Source organism: Sinocyclocheilus grahami, unplaced genomic scaffold (genome assembly GCF_001515645.1).
Source record: "Sinocyclocheilus grahami isolate Dianchi unplaced genomic scaffold, SAMN03320097.WGS_v1.1 scaffold78.1, whole genome shotgun sequence".
NCBI classification, from domain to species: domain Eukaryota; kingdom Metazoa; phylum Chordata; class Actinopteri; order Cypriniformes; family Cyprinidae; genus Sinocyclocheilus; species Sinocyclocheilus grahami.
The window spans coordinates 312,826-337,583 of NW_015505257.1; the positions used below are offsets into that span (position 1 = coordinate 312,826).

At 38.2% G+C, this 24,758-nt stretch overlaps 3 protein-coding genes across 4 annotated transcripts in view; 1 reads left to right on the forward strand and 2 right to left on the reverse strand.

Annotated features, from left to right (window-relative positions):
- Nucleotides 1–1,885, reverse strand: part of LOC107586175 (histone-lysine N-methyltransferase NSD3-like) — a 12,151-nt gene extending 10,266 nt beyond the window's left edge. Inside the window, exons 1-5 of the mRNA XM_016273445.1 lie at nucleotides 1,675–1,885; nucleotides 1,470–1,582; nucleotides 1,030–1,299; nucleotides 314–430; nucleotides 86–227 (exon numbers count right to left, since the gene is read on the reverse strand). Of these exons, the coding sequence (XP_016128931.1) occupies nucleotides 86–227; nucleotides 314–430; nucleotides 1,030–1,299; nucleotides 1,470–1,582; nucleotides 1,675–1,885 (853 nt within the window). The remainder of the gene's footprint in view (nucleotides 1–85; nucleotides 228–313; nucleotides 431–1,029; nucleotides 1,300–1,469; nucleotides 1,583–1,674) is intronic.
- A 39-nt stretch (nucleotides 1,886–1,924) lies between these two features.
- Nucleotides 1,925–17,247, reverse strand: LOC107586176 (histone-lysine N-methyltransferase NSD3-like). Its single transcript, XM_016273446.1, has 10 exons — nucleotides 17,152–17,247; nucleotides 13,418–13,463; nucleotides 13,146–13,276; nucleotides 12,823–12,948; nucleotides 12,116–12,242; nucleotides 11,221–11,418; nucleotides 10,958–11,137; nucleotides 7,639–7,662; nucleotides 4,932–5,027; nucleotides 1,925–1,953 (listed from the first exon to the last, which is right to left on the reverse strand). Exons 1-10 carry the CDS (start codon nucleotides 17,245–17,247, stop codon nucleotides 1,925–1,927), a joined length of 1,053 nt encoding a protein of 350 aa, XP_016128932.1.
- The window catches only part of LOC107586128 (LETM1 domain-containing protein LETM2, mitochondrial-like), a 15,660-nt gene continuing 8,098 nt past the window's right edge, over nucleotides 17,197–24,758 (forward strand). The window contains exons 1-7 of one of the 2 annotated variants that reach the window (XM_016273367.1): nucleotides 17,197–17,629; nucleotides 19,233–19,302; nucleotides 20,238–20,685; nucleotides 21,659–21,802; nucleotides 21,979–22,116; nucleotides 22,207–22,410; nucleotides 22,967–23,086. In XM_016273367.1, coding sequence (XP_016128853.1) covers nucleotides 19,256–19,302; nucleotides 20,238–20,685; nucleotides 21,659–21,802; nucleotides 21,979–22,116; nucleotides 22,207–22,410; nucleotides 22,967–23,086 — 1,101 coding nt within the window. In that variant the 5' untranslated portion in view covers nucleotides 17,197–17,629; nucleotides 19,233–19,255. Of the gene's footprint in view, nucleotides 17,630–19,232; nucleotides 19,303–19,509; nucleotides 19,586–20,237; nucleotides 20,686–21,658; nucleotides 21,803–21,978; nucleotides 22,117–22,206; nucleotides 22,411–22,966; nucleotides 23,087–24,758 lie in introns of those variants that run through there. The other variant, XM_016273368.1, reaches the window with a different exon arrangement.

Genomic DNA, 24,758 nt, shown 5'->3' on the forward strand with positions numbered 1-24,758 from the left:
TGAAAAAAAAAAAACCCATGATAATCTCAATTAGCTTCTAAACAAACGCTGTCCTTTTTTCAAAGAAAATACAAATTGTTCTTACCTGCAGCGATATCACACAAGGTAAAGAGCCCTATCCGCACATCTCCATTCACTGTCCACTTCTGAGTCTCACAGTTAGGACTGCAGCTGTGGTTCATAAAGCGTGACAAGTTCCCTTTGGGTCCAGCATCAATCACACGGTCCTGAGAAGCAGAGAAGGAGCGACTTTAATACAGCCGAGATGACGTTATAATGTGACATACACAAAGTAAACATGCAATAGTGGTACCTTTGTGAGGGTCAGCATGTAAAAGTTGGTCACATCGTTCTCATTGGCATGTCTTATTCGCTGCTTGCACTCTTCGGAGTCGATCAGTTCGCCAACATACTCCATGACAAAATCACCCTAAACACAACCAAACAATGTCCCAAGATCAGTAAAATGAAACATTTTATGCAATATGAAGGTCTGAACTTCAAAAGTTTTTCACCAAAACGTTGATTATTTTTGACATTCCAAAAAAGTCAGAATACATGAAAAAAAAAACCAACCTACATACAATTAATAATAATAATAAAGATTTATTTAAATGATAAACTTTAAAAATAAAGTAGCTCCACAACAACATTATTATTACTATTAATAATAAAGTATAATATTTCAGATTTGGTCCGTGTGAAGGCTTTTTAGTGCTGAAAATTAGGCATTAAAAAAAATGTTACATGCTTTTGTCATTTTTTTTTTATTATTATCTTTACAGTTAGTAACTTTAGCTAATATTTTAATTGATCTAATATCAAATAGTAAATTTTTTCAACTTTATTTCAGTTATGAAAAATGTTTTCAATAGTTTAATGATAGTAACCCTGAGCAAAACTACAAATATTTATAGTCACCACAGAAATTTAGATTTTATTAATTTCCCAGTCTTTCTGAACTTTTCACAATTAAAGCTCCAGTCCATTAGTGCAATTAGACTTCATGCTCAGACGTCAACCTCTCACCTTTCTGAGGTCCTGCTTGGTCTTTAGGCCCCATCCTCGGCCGGTGGTCTTAATGACCTCAGTGTCGGGGTAGAGGCGTTTGGAAAAGCACTGGTTGTGGCAGCAGTCACCTGCCGGACAGACCTGCGGGTGGCATTCATACTGCAGCATGCGGTTCAGGCACTGAGAGTCCTGGCTGCACGGACGCTCATCTGTTGGTCTGCAGCTGCAGCGTGGGATCTCTGAGAGGTCAGCGACGTGCACCTGCACCTTCCCAACTGGCTTATTGGACTGAGGTGAAAAACATGGACAAAAATACAGAGCTTTAGTTTGTTTCAATATGATTTGAGTTTTCTTTGTAAAGTTGCATTGTAGAGAGATTAACATGAAATGTAAGAATGGGCCGTATTATGGTACCACACGACAGCAGAGAAATAAAATATTTGAGCTATATCCTGTACCTTGATAAGTTTGTATGGTGGGGGTCTGCGAGAGTTGCGCTCCTGTTCGAGGGCCTCCTTAGTTTCTCGCTGTGCTTTTAGCTCCTGGAACCTTTTTGCTGCCTCCTCAAGTGCTTTACACACAAAAATACATTTAGGGGTCAATTCAGCTTGACCATTATTGGGGACATGATCATTCCATTAAACATACTAATAATTATCTTACCTTTTTTAAACGTCTTATTGATGCCAACTTGTCCCTCTGCAAAGTTCTTATCACTCTCAACATATGGGAAAACTCTTCCCTGGTTTATCCAGTAATAGTCATGGGAGCCAAAGAAAAAGACTGGAAAGTCACCAATGTCATGCTTCAGGCTCTGGATGTTGGAGGGAACCAGGCGAGGGTTGCATATCTCAGCTGGCCACCACCTACACATGGTTCAACATCAACATTAAGTTTATCACTTATTTACTGGTTACACAGGTAAAATAAAGTCATCGTCACCTAGGAAAACAAACCAAAAATACTGATGTGCTTCTGAAGTGGCATTTAGGTGTCTTTAAACATACGCTTTAAATCTGCTCAGAGGTGGCATATATGCATTTACATAGTGATTACAACTGTATGCTTTGATGCTAGGGTCTGAGCAGGCAAAATTCAGTCTGGCTTTTATGCAGCATTGCATTTTGCACTGAATTTTGAGCAGGCACAGAGCAGCCTTAACGCGGTTGTGTAAAGACATCTTTTTACACAGCTGAGTTAAGGCTGCTCTGTGCCAGCTCAAAAATATGTGTAAATACATGACGAAACATAAAAGCTGGATTAAGCAATGCCTGCTCTGACCACCTTAGCCCCTAGTGTAAGGCCTCTTTACACAGCTAAGGCTGCTCTGTGCCTGTTCAAAATTGTGTTAAGAGGCGATGCTGCATAAAAGCCAGACGAAATAATGCCTGCTCAGACCCACCTCAGATCCTAGTATCAAATTACACAGCTTTAATTTCTGTGCAAATGCATTTATGTCACCTATGAGTAGCATTAAATTGTCTGTGTAAAGACAACTAAATGCCACTTCAGAAGTGCTTCTCTGCCACCTGGTAATTGCATTGTAAATTTAAAGGTATAAAGCAGGGGGCCTCCTAACTCAGTCCTGGAGGGCCGTTGTCCTGCAGAGTTTAGCTCCAACTCCAATGAAACACACCTGAACCAGCTAATTAAGGTCTTACTAGGCATGCTAGAAACTTCCAGGCAGGTGTGTTGAGGCAAGTTGGAGCTAAACTCTGCAGGACACTGGCCATTCAGGACCGAGTTTGGACACCCCTGGTATAAAGGTACAGAGTTGCTGTGTAAATGCATTTATTGCACCTCTAAACAGCAGTAAACAGTCTATAGACAGACACCTAATTGTTTGCCAGTTCAGAAGCTCTTCTGTGCCACCTTTGCAGCGTAAATTTGGCAATAATTATATGGAATCTGAATTTTTAAAAACAAAACATGCATCAGAAGATTAAAAAAAGTCAGAAATATCATACTACAATAATTTGTAACATTTTTAGATGGTATATTTTTAGTATTATTACTTGTATTATTATTTATTAAAAATTATATGTTTTATATATTTTTATTATAAACTCATTTTGGTGAAAAAAAAAAACTTTTGTTCTGAATTTGTTACATTTTAGTGCCATTTAGTCACTTCAGACTTGGCATGAACATGCCTTAGTTTAGTTAAAAGTATCTTAGGACACTAAAGCTGGGCTCACACTACAGGAGTTTTAAAATCCTAACCGATTATGAAATCTGGTTGCAGCACAAACATAAGGAGAATCTTTGCAGATTATCTTCTCTCAAATCTTGAACATGCACACACTTCAAGATTTGAACATCATGGCGCATAACACACTACAAGATATTATTAAGATTATCATGCCAGAGGGAGCGCCTCACGTGATCGCCTTGTGACCAGGGGCATGTCTACGTGGTGGCACCGCCCCCCCCGAAATCTGGCTGGCCACCCCAGGTGCCCCCCCCCCTTAGCAGATAACTTGCGATAGGTTTGTTTTTAGTAAATTTCTAACTGCATCTGGCAATGGCGGATCCAGTGGCCTAGGGCCGCTTTCTGCTCTTATTTATACTTAATTTTAAGCGGTTTCTATAGCGTGATCTTAATGACAAATGTCAAGAGCGCATAATGTTACGCGATCCATGTAATGCGTGAGCAAGAATCTCACCGCAAGAATCTGCAAGCGGATTTCCTTCACTCATACAAAACTGGATGTGTGCTTTTAACTATACATTGTTTTTTTATTTTATTTTATGAATTGGCTCTGCTCTCGCTCCGATATTGCGTGTACACGCTCAAACGTTGTCCTCGCATCACTGAACACCAGAAGAGCTTTTTTTTCTAATTCAGGTGAAGAGTAGCCAAGGCTTTTCTTACTAAATGGAAGCAAACTGGTTATAGTCAGCCTTCTCTAGTTATTTATTTGATTATTTATTACTTATTTTAGTTAAGTGCTTAAATTGTAAATATGCATTTATTAAATTATTTTTTCTAGTGCATTTGTATGTTGTTGTTTTTGTAGGCTATACAATCAAAGTGTATACCAACCAGAAATAATCACTGAGGGTGCTTCTGACATTACGGAGGGTGCTCTAGTTTTAATGCATTATATTTATATCTTTAAAATGTGTTTTAGTTTTTTTTCTTTCAAACATTTTTTTTGTTGTCCCACGTTATCAAATATGATTGAGAATGTGGGACAGCATGCTTTGGGTAATCTGGGACAGTCTTCAAATGGAGGAATAAGTTCACAGTAGCTAGCAGCGAGCTAAACCAGCTAGCTAGAGAGATTCTACAGAGATGGAATCTGGGAAACATTTTCCAGTAGCAAGCAAAGGTATCAGGATGAAGTAAACGGTTAATTTCATTTCCCAAATTCCCAGTTAGTTTAGTATACAATGGTTCAAATCACTGAGCAGGAGGGGGAGCTGCGCCCAGGCCAGCTGACAATGTTCTGTACACAGACACACCCTACACACTCACAGAGTGTTTGTTCCCCGAGTAGCCCCAATTTGAATAGAATGGAGAACTTGAATAACTGACTGAATAATCCATTAATAAAATTGTTGCTTGCGGTTGCTTAAATTTTAGTTGATTCTTTAAAATGTTAATACAATGTTAAACAATTTTAATAGTTTTAAATTAATTAAAATGAATTAACACAGTAGATCGTTCATCCTGTGTACAGGAAGAAATAATTTTTCCTGATATTGAAATACATTACCTTATTGAGATTTCTATACTTGTCATTTTTTTCATAATGCTTTTTAAAAATGGGTGATTATTGTGTTAGGCATGCATAAAGTATGGTGAATACAGGCTTTTTTTTAGGCCTAAAACATATGTCCCAGATTATCAAATTCAAGCAGATTTTTTTTTTTGGCACAAAAAACACTAATAGGTGTGGCATGTCTCCCTCTGCATTCCCCACACTGCCACGTCCCCTCTGGCATCTCCATGTTCAAGCACTCGGGGTGGAACGAGGCAGGACAGGCCTCGCAACACAACAGTCTTCCTCCTTTTTGACAAGCACACACACACACATAAACACACAATCGAATACACAGGCCCACAGTATCACCACATGCTTGTCCATTCCCAATAAGGTGGTATTCCACAAACCTCATCCATGAGCATGTCAGAATCAGACAGTTATGTGTCCTCTGAGATCGATATACGTCTCTGAAATGCTTCAACATATGCCTCTAGATTCTAAATGCCTATTTGAAGTTCAGTTTGACATGCTCAGACATGGTTTGATGACTAACACCTTTCAGCATTATGTTAATGTGCTTTTTTGTGCCGGGTGATTTAATAAGCAACCAATAGTCAATGATCAGAGGGGGGCATTATGGGAAACATGCAGTGATGCACACGGACTGATTGTCCGCATTAACATCACCTGCAGTACACTAGCAGACACGGAGCAAGTATTTTGGATGGCGTCACTTAAAACACTTGGTTTGACTGACAAGAAAAATATGGCAAATAAGCCCTGATGGACAATAAAAGATGGAGCACAGCAGTGAGTGCCCACTTTTCCAGCCACTTTGGTTCCGAAAGCATTTTCCGATTCATTTTCTCCAGAGTGATTAAAAAAAATCTTAAATAAAGAGTTCTAGTCCTGAACCAATCCAACCAGCTCTGAAATGAATCACATTACAATCTTTAAAGCAAAAAAATTGATTTGGCATTTAATCTATGAGGGAATGAACTACTCACCCCAAGAATCTTAAAAATTATGTAAATAAAATATTTTAAAAAGTACAATATAAAACTTCACTAACTGAAAGTACAAAACTATATATTTTTTGGAGGTTCAAATGAAATCTGAAACTTCAACAAACATACATCAATGCTAATCATCTGTATCGAAGCCCGTTTTTCTACAGAAAAAAAGGTAATTTTAACTTCTTACAATTCTGACTTTTTTCACAATTTAAAAAAAGGTTGGAAAAAATTCAGAATTGTGAGATGTTAACTCAAAACTGCAAGATATAAACTCGCAACTCTTAGAAAAGTCCAAACTGTGAAATATAAGGTTGCAATTACCTTTTTAATTTTTATTAAATGGTGGAAATAACAATAATAATAATAAAAACACAATTGCGAGAAACTAAGAGTCCAAATTCTGTGTTTATATCTTGCAATACTGACTTTTTTCTCAAAAATGCAAGAAAAACAGTCAGAATTGTGAGAAGTCACAATTACCTTTATTAGTTTATATTCCATGACAGAAAAGGGCTTCCATACATTAGAGCTGTACAAGATGTACAAGCTACTTTTAAAAATTAAAAATTCTCTATGGACAAAATGAATGGGATTTTTACTTCCGGGACCCTGCTGTTGGCTCTATTAAAACTGCCATCCAAAATATGTTTATGTTTGGGAAATGAATCACATTACAATCTTTAAAGCAAAAAAATTTATTTGGCATTTAATCTATGAGGGAATGAACTACTCACCCCAAGAATCTTAAAAATTACGTAAATAAAATATTTTAAAAAGTACAATATAAAACTTCACTAATTGAAAGTACAAAACTATATATTTTTTGGAGGTTCAAATGAAATCTGAAACTTCAACAAACATACATCAATACTAATCATCTGTATCGAAGCCCGTTTTTCTACAGAAAAAAAGGTAATTTTAACTTCTTACAATTCTGACTTTTTTTCACAATTTAAAAAAAGGTTGGAAAAAATTCAGAATTGTGAGATGTTAACTCAAAACTGCAAGATATAAACTCGCAACTCTTAGAAAAGTCCAAACTGTGAAATATAAACTTGCAACTGCAAGGGAAAAAAAATCTAAATTTTGAGATAAAAAGGTTGCAATTACCTTTTTAATTTTTATTAAATGGTGGAAATAACAATAATAATAATAAAAACACAATTGCGAGAAACTAAGAGTCCAAATTCTGTGTTTATATCTTGCAATACTGACTTTTTTCTCAAAAATGCAAGAAAAACAGTCAGAATTGTGAGAAGTCACAATTACCTTTATTAGTTTATATTCCATGACAGAAAAGGGCTTCCATACATTAGAGCTGTACAAGATGTACAAGCTACTTTTAAAAATAAATTCTCTATGGACAAAATGAATGGGATTTTTACTTCCGGGACCCTGCTGTTGGCTCTATTAAAACTGCCATCCAAAATATGTTTATGTTTGGAGGGTGGTAGGGTATAATTGTGCTCAAGCAAACAGAGAAACTGGACAAAGTCATTTAGAAACAATCCAAGCAATTAACGCTAAGCCAAAGCATGTTACGGACTCAGAATAACAAGTTACGTGACATATAACCTAGTTATTAAAATCCTCGGAATCAGTTATAGGCAAACAAAGATTTGAGTATTATGCCAACTTCTATTTCATTTCTCTACACAATATCCCAAACTAATTTACAATGCTGCTATCTAATTTTAAACTAAAGAACTAAAAATGTAGGTTATTTGTTGCTGCGTGTTATTTTAAGCCCACTATGTGCATTAGAAGCAGTGTGAGGGTGTTAAATTACGAGCAATAAAATGCTCCCAAAAATAAACAAATAAATAAAAATGAGCAATAAGACAGCTGTGAAAGTATACAGATGGCAAACGACATAAACCAAGAAAACATGATTTTACCTTTCCCAATATTCTTTTTGGTAGCTGACGAAGAAGAAGGAATCATAGGTAATTTCATCAACTCAGCACGATTTGACTCAGTCAGAAGGTAGTGCGACTTAAAGGTATATGAACTTAATATGGTGTCAGTATGGTCGTGCACTAAAAGCCCTACACGAGACAAACAGGAAAAGTCATGAGTAATGAAACTACCCATGATTCCAGAAAACACAAAAAAGACACGTGATTAAATAAGTAGTCCTGAAAAGAGAACACAAAAAACGAGTCTTAAGAGGATTACTGCAGTGTTGGAGTGAGAGCTTTAGGGATTTGCAGGATAAAATGTAAAATATGCAACAATTGTTGTGTCATTTGATTTTCTGTTTTCTGCTTTTAATAGTAGCCAAATGCTAAATGAATAGTTCATTCAAAAATCTAGTTATTTATTCACCCTCATGTTGTTCCAAACCTCTCTTTTAGTGAATAAAGACTTACATTTTACTGTTTCGCACACAAAACTATCATATGGGTTCACCAGCCTTAAAATACTGGGCACAGAGTCATATGGATCATTTTTATGATATGTTTATGGTGCTTTTACATCCTTATTTGACCTTGAAAATTTCAGCCCTCTTAAATTGCAACTGCATGGGGGAAAAATAAAGACAGAATCAGAACTTTCTTCCAAATTTTGCACTTTGAGTTTCAGGGAAGAAATGAAGTCATAAGGGTTTGGAACAACATGATGGTGAGAAACAAATATTTTACTTCTTTAATGAAAAAGGTTGTAAGGACAAATCTGAGTAATAAAGATCAAGTGATATGCAACCGCTCCCACGACAACACAGACTATCCAAATTACTGCAGACAACAAAGATGGTTAAAGAAATGACCAAAATTCAGTTTATCATTATCAATTAGTTCCTGGAGAAATTAGAGGGTTAAAGAGCTTTTCTACAAAAGTGGGAAGGTGTCTGATAATTCCAAAACTTAAAGATGCAATCAATGATATTCATTAATGTTTGCATTCTGAACAAAACACTGAGTGGGTTTGCATGTGCAACAAAACGCTTTCAAAAATCAGTGCTCATTCATAAATGCAAACCTGAAAATTATTTGGTTTAGGTCTTGGCATATTATAGGCTTATTAAACAACTGCTGTAAGATTCTGCATATAAACACACTTATTGACATTAATTTAGAGCACAATATATGGTATCAACCAATATTAGCAATTAATTAAAAATGTATCTAAACAAAATCTAATTTTGTCTGATTATTTATCTGTTGTATTGCAGATGAATTGCAAGGTCCAATATTAAACATTTAATGTCTAATTTTACTTAAACAATATATCTACATTAATTAATCAGTTAATTATGAATGGTTAATTATGAACATTATCATGTTCAATTATCACGATCTCTATATCGGTGAATAAAAATACTAAAAACAATAACTCTGGCATAAGATGGGGATTTTCATAATTTTACTACTTACAAACAAACAAACAGATTTAGTGTTCATTAATGGCTCACTGGAATGTCTTAAATTACTGACATTTTTTGTCATTTTAAAAGTTCAAAAAAAAGACACGTGATTAAATAAGTAGTCCTGAAAAGAGAACACAAAAAACGAGTCTTAAGAGGATTACTGCAGTGTTGGAGTGAGAGCTTTAGGGATTTGCAGGATAAAATGTAAAATATGCAAATATTCTGCTTTTAATAGTAGCCAAATGCTAAATGAATAGTTCATTCAAAAATCTAGTTATTTATTCACCCTCATGTTGTTCCAAACCTCTCTTCTAGTGAATAAAGACTTACATTTTACTGTTTCGCACACAAAACTATCATATGGGTTCACCAGCCTTAAAATACTGGGCACAGAGTCATATGGATCATTTTTATGATATGTTTATGGTGCTTTTACATCCTTATTTGACCTTGAAAATTTCAGCCCTCTTAAATTGCAACTGCATGGGGGAAAAATAAAGACAGAATCAGAACTTTCTTCCAAATTTTGCACTTTGAGTTTCAGGGAAGAAATGAAGTCATAAGGGTTTGGAACAACATGATGGTGAGAAACAAATATTTTACTTCTTTAATGAAAAAGGTTGTAAGGACAAATCTGAGTAATAAAGATCAAGTGATATGCAACCGCTCCCACGACAACACAGACTATCCAAATTACTGCAGACAACAAAGATGGTTAAAGAAATGACCAAAATTCAGTTTATCATTATCAATTAGTTCCTGGAGAAATTAGAGGGTTAAAGAGCTTTTCTACAAAAGTGGGAAGGTGTCTGATAATTCCAAAACTTAAAGATGCAATCAATGATATTCATTAATGTTTGCATTCTGAACAAAACACTGAGTGGGTTTGCATGTGCAACAAAACGCTTTCAAAAATCAGTGCTCATTCATAAATGCAAACCTGAAAATTATTTGGTTTAGGTCTTGGCATATTATAGGCTTATTAAACAACTGCTGTAAGATTCTGCATATAAACACACTTATTGACATTAATTTAGAGCACAATATATGGTATCAACCAATATTAGCAATTAATTAAAAATGTATCTAAACAAAATCTAATTTTGTCTGATTATTTATCTGTTGTATTGCAGATGAATTGCAAGGTCCAATATTAAACATTTAATGTCTAATTTTACTTAAACAATATATCTACATTAATTAATCAGTTAATTATGAATTGTTAATTATGAACATTATCATGTTCAATTATCACGATCTCTATATCTGTGAATAAAAATACTAAAAACAATAACTCTGGCATAAGATGGGGATTTTCATAATTTTACTACTTACAAACAAACAAACAGATTTAGTGTTCATTAATGGCTCACTGGAATGTCTTAAATTACTGACAATTTTTGTCATTTTAAAAGTTCAAATGAAATTACATTTTTAATTCAATCTCAGTCCTTCCCCAGAATAATCACAGACAATTAAAATGTTACTAATTAGTAGGAAACAAACATGATCTGATGGATCACGAACACACAGTACATCTGAGAGTAAAGGATTAGGTGACAAGAAAGAAGGTCAGAAGTCACATTAAAGGTTCCTACTCTTAAAAAGAAGGAACACTGAACATTGCAAAGGACGACACCAGAGAACATTAAAATACTGATGTGGCGTGAAGTTTGTTAGAAAGTGTTACATTCACTAACTGCACTAGTGACAACTTGCAATTTTGACAAGAACCTGTATAAATGCCACTTAAAGTATGAGATACACTGAACATACAAATCTAAACATCTCAGCAATTATGGCATTAGCTATAACGCAAGGTATGAAGACTGTCTGGTCAAACGTACCTCGAGCGCAGATGAAACACCAGCCTACGTTTACAGGTGAGGAAAAGTGTCCGTTCTTCCTGGAACTGGAGTGGTTGCTACATATGATGATGTGGGATGTTATCGACACACTGCCAGCCGCAACACAACCATCTCCTGTGTGATACGCCACCGGACAGCGGATACAACGCATCATGCGGCCTAAATGGGGGGGGAATGAAAAAGGAAGCTCTGAAATTGCTTCTGTAAAATACAAAGAATAAGTGAATCTTCTATATATCTACCTTTGCCAGCTTTGTGAAGGTCTCTGTCGAGACAGCATGTGGCACAGCTGTGCTGAGGGCAGCGGAGGCCTCTAATATCAGTAGTGGTGCCAGTGTACTTGCGGGCACAGGTTTCGTGGTAATACCGGCCACAACCATTCACTGAGCACCACTTCATATCACCCTCCGCGACCTTGCAGGAGAAACAATGGTGGGAACCTGGAGATAGTGATGGCGACAAACAGATTAGACTTAACAGGAACTTAAAACGGAAAAAAATGCTTCAAAAATGCAATTTTCAACACACTATTAAAGTTCAAATTATTAGCACAAATAAAATGCATGACAATTTTAACACAAAATAACCCATTTCTTTAAACCTCTTCACATTAGGTCTAAAATGTAGAATTGCTATGAAACTTTTCTCCACAGAAGTTATCCACTTTATTTTTCCCGTAAGAATGGGTGCGACCATTTGTAAATTTTATGGGTCTGGCTTCCGGTCTTATCCGCATCCAGCTATCAGCTCGTTTTGCTGCTTGATATTGCAAATTGGTGTGTCTTACCATATTATTTTAATGTATTATCTTAATTATGAACACACTGGTTTGTAGTGCGAACAGTTTTACCGTTTTTTGCACGTTGTTAAAACGTCTTCGTTATTTCCCTACAGCGGCTAATGAACCGGAAGTCTCGCCCATAGGCTTACTTCCAAGTTTAAGAATAAGGTGGATAGGCCATATATTTCAGTGTTACTGGTGGGCTATATAACTGGTTATAGCTTTTAAAAAGTTACTACAAATCACATGTATTGCTAGTAAAAAAAAAACATTTTGGAGAGGAACACCTCTTTAACTCGGTTTATTTAATTCAAATGGCTAACCATTTAGGACCTATAGGATGTAATAATGCTCACCTGTCTTACACTCCTGACACAGGAGTTCTCCTTCAGTTCCACTGTTAGGTCCAATACACTCAGGATGAAACAGCCTGTTACAGTCTCCCTCACAGCTCACCAAAGAATCGCCGAATGTTTCACAGACCTAAGAAATTGTAGAGAAGAACCTCAACAACAGATTGCTATTACACCTGTAAAACACACATAATAGCTCTCTGCTACTTTAGTGTAATATAGTCTATATAAACACTAGTCTCAGATGTCACACCCATGGAACGTTTGCTGAATGTCTGATGCATATGGCACACATAACTGGAAACACTTCAAGAGTTTCGAAGTCGTCACTGGATTGGTTGAATTATACAGAATTTCCGAGAGACATGTGTGTCACGTTCTTTAACGTTCCACCTGGAAACAAACATGTTGTGTTGCCAAATCCCCTCATGGAAGAAGAAAGCTGTCGTGTTTACAACTGTGACGATGAGCGCTTGTCGGGGTCAACTAAACTTTGGACTCTTTAAAATACGTCCAAGAGTTTTACACAACGGTCTGTTATTGTGGGGACATTTCCACGCCCCTAAACATGGCACAAAACAAAACATGATTGGTTGTTTTACCTGTCAATCATATGGCCTCTTGTGTGGGCCAAGATTCCCAGACCTTTTGCCGTCAGTCTGAAGGTCTGGCTACGCGAGACTATATAAAACAGTATTTACAGAGCTTACATGGCAGACAGCGTCCTTTTTTGAGGAACTTCCTCCTTGATGGGACAGGCTGGAGTCCACGGACTGTGCATCAGATCCGTCAGCATCTACTGTAGCTGGACTGTCCGAGCGCTTCCCGAATCCAGTCTACAAGGGATGCAAATGAATGCAAAAATGTGGCTTTACAAGCGGAGTCTATTTGTCATTTGGCTACAAAAACGGAGATATTTCAAATAAACAAATCTGCCATAACAATTGTGTAACCCAATGAGGACTGTATCGCTGAGGTGTCAATCAACAAAAACCTGCTGGTACACTGGCGGTATTTCTGAGTGTAGTCTGACCTGTGGATCATTGAGGCCTCTGGAGTCAGAGTCAGAAGTGTCTCTGTACAGTGAGCTGGCCATCTCCACATCAGTAGATGCCCTGCTGCGTTTCTTCAGTGGCTTACATGAGTCTGAGATCTCACTGGCACCTACAGGATTCCAGTAGCATTAAGATACTGATCCATAAATTAATTTACGGGCTTATTAATCATTCAAAACATGACTAAAAAAAAATGCCTCTAAAAAAAACATTTAAATAAATGTAAAATTCATCTTGCAGTGTCAAGCACCTTTTTGCGACCCTGTTTTGAAATCCATTTGAGGTGCTGCTTCAGCCTGTGAAGAAAAACAAAAAAAGTTTCTTCACTATTTGACACCTTTGCATAACTTACACATTCATAAACGCTTGTGTGACTCACTTTAAATATAAACTAGACGTATTACAGTGTTATTTTAGTATTAGGGATGTAATGATTCACTCAACTCACGATTCGAATCACGATTTTGATTTTCCGATTCTATTTTCTTATGATTTTTTTTTTACAAAATGAGATTGAAGACATTATACAGTAGCCTAAATTAAAAAGTGTCATTTTATTATGCTATTGCTGCACGTTTCTTTGTGAAATTGAAATATAACAAAACTAAAAATTTTAAAACAAACCCCAAATCAAACAAGTTACACAAATAAAAGAAATCTCTTAATATGAACAAACTAAGGCTTTGCCTGTGCTCTTCCATTTAAAATGAGATGCAACCACTGGATTTGAATCATGATCCAAACAAAAATGCAGCATACATGCAACATGAGTGGTTTTTAATCTAAATTAGACTGTATCATTTCGAAATTTGAAGCAAAAACAGAATGGTCTGACTTTAGTTTTGTAAAACTATACTACATAAAACATATCTGAACCTGTGCTCTTCCATTTAAAATGAGATGCAACCACTGGATTTGAATCATGATCCAAACAAAGATGCAGCATACATGCAACATGAGTGGTTTTTAATCTAAATTAGACTGTATCATTTCGAAATTTGAAGCAAAAACAGAATGGTCTGACTTTAGTTTTGTAAAACTATACTACATAAAACATATCTGAACGAAACGGCAGACGAGCTGAATGAGACGCAGATTCACTCTCTGACAGCAGGTGGCGCTTATGAACAGCAGCACACAGCGTTTCCTGGGTTACCGCTGTAAAAGCTTATAAACACTACTTTAACATGCATTGTTCAGAGGCAAGATGAAAAGAAAATACCACGTAAACTTTTCTAAAGATAGTCAGTTCCCCTCAGAGATACATTCATATAATTCTACTCCAATTGTATCGCGATTTGTTTAGCATCTCAACCGATTTGAATCGTCACATATTTGAATCGATTTTCGATCGGCTCGCGGTTAATTGTTACATCCCTATTTAGTATTATTGCGATAACATTATACTGTTTATTATTTTAAAGGGGTCATATGATGCTATTTTAAAGATCATTATTTTGTGTATTTGGTGTAACAGAATATGTTGACATGCTTTAATGTTCAAAAAACATTATTTTTCAAATACAGTACATTATTGTATGTCCTCTATGCCCTGCCTCTCTCAAACACGCGTTTTCAACAAAGCCCCCTCCTTTGCCAAGCGCAGTCTGCTCTGATTGGCCAGCTGACCCAGTGCATTGTGATTGGCCGAACACCACAAGCACACGTCAGAAATGTAACGCCCCTTACCATAATCGCAGCTTCAGCTTTCAAAGTAAATAATTTTTAAAAAGCTTCATTTAGCACATGAACCACATCACTCAATGCCACAGAACAATAAACGACTGCTTCTAAACTGAAACATCGTTTCATGTCAAAGAAACAAACCTGCAAAGACCAGCAGCTGGCTAATGTTAGCCTGCTAGCCTTTTCTGGATAACAAAACAGACCCGATATAATCATACTGTCACGTGTAAACACAAACAACTTAACGAAAATACTATATGGGCCACGAATAAACAAAATTACGATTTGGTGGAGTTAAAAACAGATCCTGTTTCCCCAACAGCCTTGTAAAGCGGACCCGTGTAATGTCGCTGCATTAACGTTATATGAAAGGCGGCGTTAGCGGATGTGCTAATGTGTGTACATGGGGGGAAAACACCAACACACGCACTTCTAAGGTTTATCACCAGGGCATTTTCCAAAGAGACAGTTTGTTTCTAAATGGTATGTTTCTTGGTAGATTGAATCACGCGGAGAACCTTACAAACTGAAGAACTGAATGCGAACATGCCAACATGGCTGCCCGTGTGCCCCTTTAAATCAAATTGGCCAGATTACATTTCCATCAGGAAGAGGTGTGATGAAAACCACTGCTTTATTGTCATCAAAAACAGAAATACATGCAGCGCCTGTTTGGATTCTGCGCGATATTATGAAACGAAGCATCGAAACAACGGTAGAATAAAAGCGTCTGTACCTTCAGCGTGTTCCATTCTAAACAAATACAGCGAATAAACTGGATTCCTGCTGCAGTTAACATAAATATATCAACACAAAGACATACGACTCCACGTTTCTTATAGATCTAATCCGCTGTTTGGAAAAGAAATGGGGCTAGATCAGTCGTATGTCGATCCTCATGATAGGATGTGTGGCTGTGGAATCGGGAGAGGCCCCGTTTTTTTTTTTTTTTTGCGGGATGCTCCTGCAGACCCAGGGAAATTTGGCTCCCATATATTTTATTATAGCCGTCTCCCTCCCTCTAGCTGTAACAAAAGCCCTTCTGCTTAAGGCCTGTGTCTCAGCGCCAAAATAAAATCCCCCCATTGGCTGTGCTGCATGATGTGAGGGGCATGTTGGGACGAGTAGTTTTCTTCTTTTTCTTATAATTACAACAATATTATTGCTTGTCAGTAAAACATAAGATGTGATCAATGTATTACAGAGAGTAATATATATATATATATATATATATATATATACACACACACAGATACACACACATAATGAAAACAAAATAATGTCATTATCCTGTTTTCCAAAAATAGCTAAATACTACTTCAACCACGGAAAATAAATAAATAAATAAGTAAATATATATATATATTTATATATATTTACATACACAGTGTTGGGGAAAGTTACTTTTAAAAGTAATGCATTACAATATTGCGTTACTCCATAAAAAAGTAACTAATTATGTTACTTAGTTACTTTTTATGGAAAGTAATGCGTTACGTTACTTTTGCGTTACTTTTTAAATCTGGACAGGGCTTGCTTGTTTGATTTTAAAATAAAAAAGTTCTATTTTTGGCAAATATAAAAGCCTTTTCACACCAAAAGTGAAACGAATAAGCCTCAGGCTGAAGGGAAAGTACATTTACGTCCGTACAGTAGAATGCAGAAGAAGACATTTCAACACACTTCAGCAATAAAAAAAAAGTTGTTTAGAGTAATGTGTGCTTATTAGTGGTTAAACTGGATCATCGAAGGTCAGAAGCAAACTGCATTACTTATTTGAAAAAGTAAATCAGATATTCTCTTGTAAATTAAAAAGTAATGCGTTACTTTACTAGTTAATTGAAAAATATTACCCCTGACACTGTATATACATATATAGTAAAATGTTAGTAAAATTACAAATAAAAAACAATATGTTATATGGATAAAGCTAGATAAAACTAGATGATAAATAGATAAAACATATTGTGGTTGTCAAAAAAATAGTCCTTACACCCCACATTAATATACATGCGCTTTATTTATTAAACAAGACATACCTGGCAATAAAGCTCATTCTGATTCTGATTCTGATATGACACGCCTTGCTACTCCGTCCCTGTTCTCGGCACTGTAAACTTGACCGTTGCCATGACAACACTGAGCTACAGCTGAACTGAGATCAGCAGGTGTCGGATGAGGTCATGGGAAGTTCCACTGTCCGCCCCGTCCAGCGGATGACACGCCTTGCTACTCCGTCCCTGTTCTCGGCACTGTAAACTCGACCGTTGCCATGACAACACTGAGCTACAGCTGAACTGAGATCAGCAGGTGTCGGATGAGGTCATGGGAAGTTCCACAGTCCGCCCCGTCCAGCGGATTGGCCAGCGTCACTAGTGCGTACAGCTCGCCCATTGGTGTACGCTGCTGTCAATCACGCATCGCCTCTCATCGGACGATCCTCCTCAGTAGGACGATCGGTTTGTCTAGAGGCAACTTGACAGTCCGTTTTAAAATCCGTTCACAATAGTACATCAGCACGGATGTATTAATTTATATGCCCATTTAGATTTAAACTTAAGGAGTGGCATACCATCGTGAATGGAGTATCTCATCCCGCAAAAGGTCCGTTTTCCCCCCGTAACGTGCCATCGCCTGCGAGGAAATCTGACCCTCAGCTGCAGGAGGAGCGCTGTCGAGCCGAACATTTTTCTCCACCGTCATCCGATCTGACACCATATCCAATGGTTACAGCCCAACCGCCATCACGCCGCACGACACGGAGCTTTTTCGACAGGTTGGTAGTCGTTTAATCGTGTTTCGAGCTGTTAAACGCTTGATCTCTGAGTTATTTCAGACCATCTCGAGCCTTTCTCTTTCATCTGTTGTCTCTCAACCGTTGAGCCACCGCTCGCTGTTCGTTGTACATTAACGAATTTAAAACAAAAGAACTGTCCGATCGCTTGTTTCTAAAGTTGATCGATGTTGTGTCGACTTTATCCACAGATCAGCTAGGCTTCTGCATTAGTTGAGCTGGTACTGAATGCGCGGTGATCGTGTATCTGCGGCCTCTGCTGTGGCCTTCAGCGCCTGTCATTAAACTTCATTGTTTTGACGAACTCGCACCACTTTTCTTACAGTTTAGACGTTTAACATGTCAAAACTCTCGATGAATTATAATAAGGAAGTGGATACTGTAGTTCATGTTGACGTTCGCATAAAGTAATGGTAACGTTACTTTAATACTAGCGGTGTCGTAATACGTTATAACGTTTGTATAATTTGCCGTTGTAATTTGCGTCAGACTTTCGCGTGAAATGAAACTTTCCTTGTATTCTCGTTAAATATGGCCTGTGATTTTGACCGGTCTCCGTGTTTGTGTGCTGTTTCAGCAGATATAGACAAACGCGCGAGCCGGTATTTGTGTGCAGCGCTCGAGACTGCCGCACGAGCGTGACGTAGGAGATTATTATTGTTGCAGTATTCATCAATACATGTACTTAAGTAATAGGTTCAACAAAAATTGCACGTTTGCACAAACCATAAAAGGACATATTCCTCACAAATACTTAAGCAAATCTAACTTGATAAATTTTTGCACATTTGCTCACAAACGCCTTATACTTATTTGTGGAGTTGCCTTTGTTTGTGAATCTGTACATTTATTGATATCGGGACACTTAAAACCCCTGTTGTGATATTAAAGTGTTCGTGTTTTGTCTTGTTTTTTACATCAAATGTGCAAGTTCACGATTTTGGAAACCTAGAGTACTACAGAAAAATAACATTCATAAATAGGAAGTAGATGAACAAATATATAAAACGAAGTTTCATAAAATATTACACAAAAATGAGAAGATTGATTCCTCACAAACCCGTCCAGCCTGACCACGTACAGGTACTGAATTCGCAGTCAGTACCACCATTACTGTAGCTGTAATTCACATTTTGCCTTTTTTCCTCTCTCTCTTTACAGGACACACGATTTTAAGTCACAAAATGGCAGTTTTCTAATTTTTGCACATTTGCTCACAAACGCCTTATACTTATTTGTGGAGTTGCCTTTGTTTGTGAATCTGTGTACATTTATTGATATCGGGACACTTAAAACCCCTGTTGTGATATTAAAGTGTTCGTGTTTTGTCTTGTTTTTTACATCAAATGTGCAAGTTCACGATTTTGGAAACCTAGAGTACTACAGAAAAATAACATTCATAAATAGGAAGTAGATGAACAAATATATAAAACGAAGTTTCATAAAATATTACACAAAAATGAGAAGATTGATTCCTCACAAACCCGTCCAGCCTGACCACGTACAGGTACTGAATTCGCAGTCAGTACCACCATTACTGTAGCTGTAATTCACATTTTGCCTTTTTTCCTCTCTCTGTTTACAGGACACACGATTTTAAGTCACAAAATGGCAGTTTTCAGCTCACAGGTGCTTCTTGCCGTAACAAGATCAAGGTGAGGCCATCATCCAAGCTACTGGCGCAAACATGAACAATTGTATCCTATTCCAAGTGTACTATTATTTTAAAATATTATTCAATAAAATACTAACATTATTTTATAATTATATTTTGCTGTTCCCCAAATATCAATACATCATGGAGGTTTTTAAAAAACCTTGTTAAAGCACATTCATTCTTGCATTTAAAATATATTTAAGCTTTACAGGACACACGATTTTAAGTCACAAAATGGCAGTTTTCAGCTCACAGGTGCTTCTTGCCGTAACGAGATCAAGGTGAGGCCATCATCCAAGCTACTGGCGCAAACATGAACAATTGTATCCTATTCCAAGTGTACTATTATTTTAAAATATTATTATTCAATAAAATACTAACATTATTTTATAATTATATTTTGCTGTTCCCCAAATATCAATACATCATGGAGGTTTTTAAAAAACCTTGTTAAAGCACATTCATTCTTGCATTTAAAATATATTTAAGCTGTAAAGTTGGCTAAATTGTCCTTTTAGTGATGGTTAATACTTTTCTAGGATGATTTAATTTAATGTAATTCTTGATGTAAATAATCCCTTTCGTGTATCCTTTTGTACGTTATTATAAAGTCACTGGGTTTAAAGGCTTTATATGATTGAATTGAAAGGATTGAAAGATTAGAATTAAGACAGACTAATAAGCGATTTTATCGCATTAATCTCATGTTAACATTATATATATATATATATATATATATATCAAATCTTGGGGTTCAATCGGCCATTACTGTGAACAATTTAGCTTGTTTTTACAAACTGAGGGATGAGTTGAAATAATTTTCTGTTGTAATCAAGAGCACAGAAACTGGAACGTCCCTTAGATATTTTACTTTGCACTCTATTGTTGTAAATAGTCTCTTTATTGGAGCTCAAAGTTCTGGTTTTCTTCCAGGGGATCCTACATGCTTTCTAAAAGACACGGTTGTGCTTCACTCCCGTCGACCGCATGCATATGCTACCATTCGGAGTTCCTCAGCCGGGCTGCCGTCACAGCCAGGTGTCCCAGGCCGCTGTACCCCTGTTACACATCCAGCTACATCCGCCCTGGGTGCGTAGCTGCACGTCCCCTCCACAGTTCTTGTGCTTGGCTTCAAGAGGTGAAGGACACCGCTGCGGGTTCTGAACCCATCAAGGGTGAGCCTGTCCCTGCCGCCTCTGGCACTCAACCACCGCCAGCACCACCAGCAGTGCCAAGGAAGTCCCTGGGACAGAGAGTCCTGGATGAGCTCAAGCATTACTATCATGGCTTCCGCCTTCTAGGCATCGACACCAAAATCGCGGGTAGGATGGTCTGGAGGTTACTGCACGGGCAGCAGCTCACCAGGAGAGAGAGGAGGAGGGTATGTTTGGAAATCTTGGGAGATGTTTTTGATGAGGAGCTTTATGTTACTTTGGGTTTACCATGCTAGAGTGGTTGTATTAGATATTAACTCAATGCTACTTTGATATGGAGAAATATCATTATCATATTCATAATGTATTCACACGGTACTCCAGGTTCATTTAAATACCCGTAGTAGCAATCCATCCAATTTGTCATATTTCACATATCTCCATGATATGTGAGCGCAAGTTATACGTTCTCGAATAACATTCCAGTATTCTGGAATCTTCAATATTCTATCCACTCACTGCTTTTAAAAATGCTTATTAACAAAATTAAGTGGGAACAAAAATGTTAAACAGTCAAAACTTGCATTTGGAAAACTAACAGTCATTGCTGGAAATGACATCATCAATTAAAACTATTATTGGAGCATCATTTTCAAAGATTTCAGAAATATGTCAGTATTATAATGCATTTTCACAATTAATTAGAATTCTGTCTCGCACAATTTGCATTTGACCATTTGTACTACTATAGTACATGTAGAAAATTACCATAGTATTTACTATAGTAGTACTAATATTTTACTACATGCATATATTACTATAGTAGTACCATGGTGCCATGTCCAAAATAATGGTAATTTTATTATTACCATTACTTTTGTTATTTGTAGTCTCAAAACATCTTTATATAAGAAGATTAGTAGTTTGACAGAGGAAAATGTGTCGTAAGTTATTATGTGTGTACAGGATTTGAGTTTTATGAAAAGGTAATTGTTTGATTATCCTGTTAGAACAAACCAGTGCTTGGTCAAGGATGTATAATGTAATGTGACTCAAATAGGATTGCATAACCAAAAAGCTTAACACTTCAGTGAAAGTACAGCTGGATTAGGCCAGAAGTGCTACTCTCACTAACCCATATTGCTTTTGTGTTTGACTACAGACGAATAAGATTGTCATTCTCATTTATTGTCTCCACAGCTGATGCGGACATGTGCCGACTTGTTCCGGCTTTTGCCCTTCATAGTCTTTGTCATCGTTCCCTTCATGGAGTTTCTGCTCCCCGTATTCCTCAAACTCTTTCCAGAAATGTTGCCTTCCACATTTGAGACAGAGTCCAAGAAGGTATTATAAGCTTACGTTTTAAAATTTTTTATAATGAGTTCAGCCTATTTTGTTTAGCCCGAATTATGAAACACAGGCATAACAAGTGTGATGAATCTGAGTAATAATTTGCATTGTTCAAAATTGTTGAGTAATGATTAGTGAAACAGCTGAATTAGTTTCTTTTACTCTCACAGGAGGAAAAACAGAAGAAGGGACTCGCTGCTAAACTGGAGCTGGCCAAGTTCTTACAGGAGACCATTGCTGAGATGGCCAGGAGGAATAAAGCAGCTGTTGGAGATGAGACTCAGAGGTTCTCGACTTACGTGCAGCAGGTGAGTTCGATAATCGAATACATTTTTTCATATCGTGTATAGTATAAATTGTTCTGGATGTGACTGACGCTTCTAACTTGACCGTTATAGGTGAGGCACACCGGTGAACAGCCCAGCACTAAAGACATCGTGAAGTTCTCCAAGCTCTTTGAGGATGAGCTGACGCTGGAGCATCTGGAGCGGCCGCAGCTAGTGGCCTTGTGTAAACTGCTGGAGCTGCAGCCCATCGGCACTAATAACCTGCTGCGTTTCCAGCTGATGATGCAGCTGCGCACCATCAAGGCTGACGATGAGGTGAGACAAAGCCAGACAACTGCTACTGACCCTCTAAAATAGTTTTACAGCTGAATTAATGACTTGACATGGTGCTGTGACCTCAAGGTTTCTGGGTGACTAAACCATACATCTTAAAATTGTCTACACAGAACACATAAGCTACTTTACTATAATTGTTTTAATGTAAACATGCTCTAGAGCAGGGATAGGCAAATTCGGTCCTAGGGAGCCTCAGTCAGTTCAGCTCCAACTCTGAAAAAAAAAAATTCACCTGCCTTCTAGCCTTAGTAATCCTGAAGACATCGATTGGCTTGTTCAGGTGTGTTTGATTAGGGTTGGAGCTGAACTCTGCAGGACTGCGGCTCTCTAGGACCGAACTTGCCTACCCCTGCTCTAGACAAACATCTTTGACCATTGCTCTTGCATCTTGTGTATGACACGCATTCTAAAAGCACGGCTGTCAAGTTAAAATAAGTTCAACTTATTAAAAACATGTATCAAGTCTTCTGCGTTCGATATGTTAAGGAGATGATCTCACCTGTTGGATAAACTTGATTTTCATGCGTCTCTGTAGATGATCGCCAAGGAGGGTGTGACCACAATGACTGTAGCCGAGCTCCAGGCCGCCTGCAGGAGTCGCGGCATGAGATCTTTGGGTCTGACCACAGATCAGCTCCGACAGCAGCTGCAGCAGGTGTGTGTGCACAGACCAGTGCAGGACTGCGGCTCTCTAGGACCGAACTTGCCTACCCCTGCTCTAGACAAACATCTTTGACCATTGCTCTTGCATCTTGTGTATGACACGCATTCTAAAAGCACGGCTGTCAAGTTAAAATAAGTTCAACTTATTAAAAACATGTATCAAGTCTTCTGCGTTCGATATGTTAAGGAGATGATCTCACCTGTTGGATAAACTTGATTTTCATGCGTCTCTGTAGATGATCGCCAAGGAGGGTGTGACCACAATGACTGTAGCCGAGCTCCAGGCCGCCTGCAGGAGTCGCGGCATGAGATCTTTGGGTCTGACCACAGATCAGCTCCGACAGCAGCTGCAGCAGGTGTGTGTGCACAGACCAGCCTGACTAGGTTGTAAAACTGCCTGTTGGAGGATATTTATGACTGTTTGCCACCCAAAGACTGTAGACAAACTGAAAGTGAAACATACAACATACTTTAAACCAGGGGTCTCCAAACTCTGTCCTGGAGGGCCACTGTCCTGCAGAGTTCAGCTCCAACCCTAATTAAACACTGCTGAATCCGCTAATCAAGCTCTTACTAGTGTGGCGGGAGGAGCAAACGACAGACACAGTGGGTGTGGCGTCAGGCCTCGGAGAGGCTTTTATTTAACAGAAAATAAATATAAAATGTCTAAAACGGGGAATAAAGTGTCCAAAAAGGAAGGAGTTAGGGGATCTGGTGTCCTCATTGTGCTGGGGAATCGTGAAGGAAGGGCAGTGTTCGGAAAGGAGTGGTCCTGGTAAGGGGCGGAGTCCAGCGGTCGCACTTGTTCCTCTCTGTGGTCCGGGGCGTGAGGGGCGGCGGCTTCTTCACAGGGGCTCTTCTTCCCTGGCTCATGGTGCTTGAGGGGATTATTGGCCTGGCATCCTAGCCCGTCGACAACATCACAGGTGCGTCTCCATTCCAGACCACAGGTCCGGCAGCTCACGTTTCTGGCAAAGCGGGAGTCCCTCCACGCTCCTTTCCTGGACCCACGAGGACACCAGCGTGCATACACAGGGGAAGAGACCAGTCTCAAGGAGAGGCGCGCTCGGCATTTAACATTAAGTGATGAAGCTTCATTCAATTCAGGTGTGCCTCATCACACGCCGCCAGACCTGGGATGCGTTTCCAAAAAGCATCGTTAGCTAACTATTGGCGCTTTTCCACTGCATGGTACGGCACGGTACGGTTAACTTTTGGGGGGTTTTCCACTGGGTACAGTACCTGGTACTTTTTTTAGTACCACCTCGGTTGAGGTTCCAAGTGAACCGTATCGTTACCAAAACGTGATGTGTAAACTCTGCTGATCACGGATTGGCCGCAGAGAATTGTCACTACCTGCGTCACTGAACTTGCGCCACAAACACAACAGAACCACTAGATTTAAATCAGCACAGCCAGCGAAGGATCGAATGCAACTGTTTTGAACGAGCACACCTTTTTTAACAACCAAAATGTGGCTGTTTCGTTGTCTGTTGAGGAAGTACAGACGGTCCTCTCGTTGATAGCAGAGGAGCGGATCCAGCGAGAGCTTGATGGGGCGACGCGGAATGAAAAGGTTTTTCAGGAGTCGCGCGGCAGTAGAGGCGGCGCAACTATAAACTATAAGTGAATAATCCCGCCCACTCTAAAGCGGTACTGAACTG

Coding starts and splice junctions, on each gene's coding strand:
- LOC107586176 (XM_016273446.1), bottom strand. CDS start 17,247: ATGGGCGAGCTGTACGCACTAGTGACGCTGGCCAATCCGCTGGACGGG. Junction 13,277..13,417: donor CAAAACAGGGTCGCAAAAAG/GTGCTTGACACT, acceptor GGAATCCTGTAG/GTGCCAGTGAGATCTCAGAC. Junction 5,028..7,638: donor CAAAAAGAATATTGGGAAAG/GTAAAATCATGT, acceptor CTTGTCAAAAAG/GAGGAAGACTGTTGTGTTGC.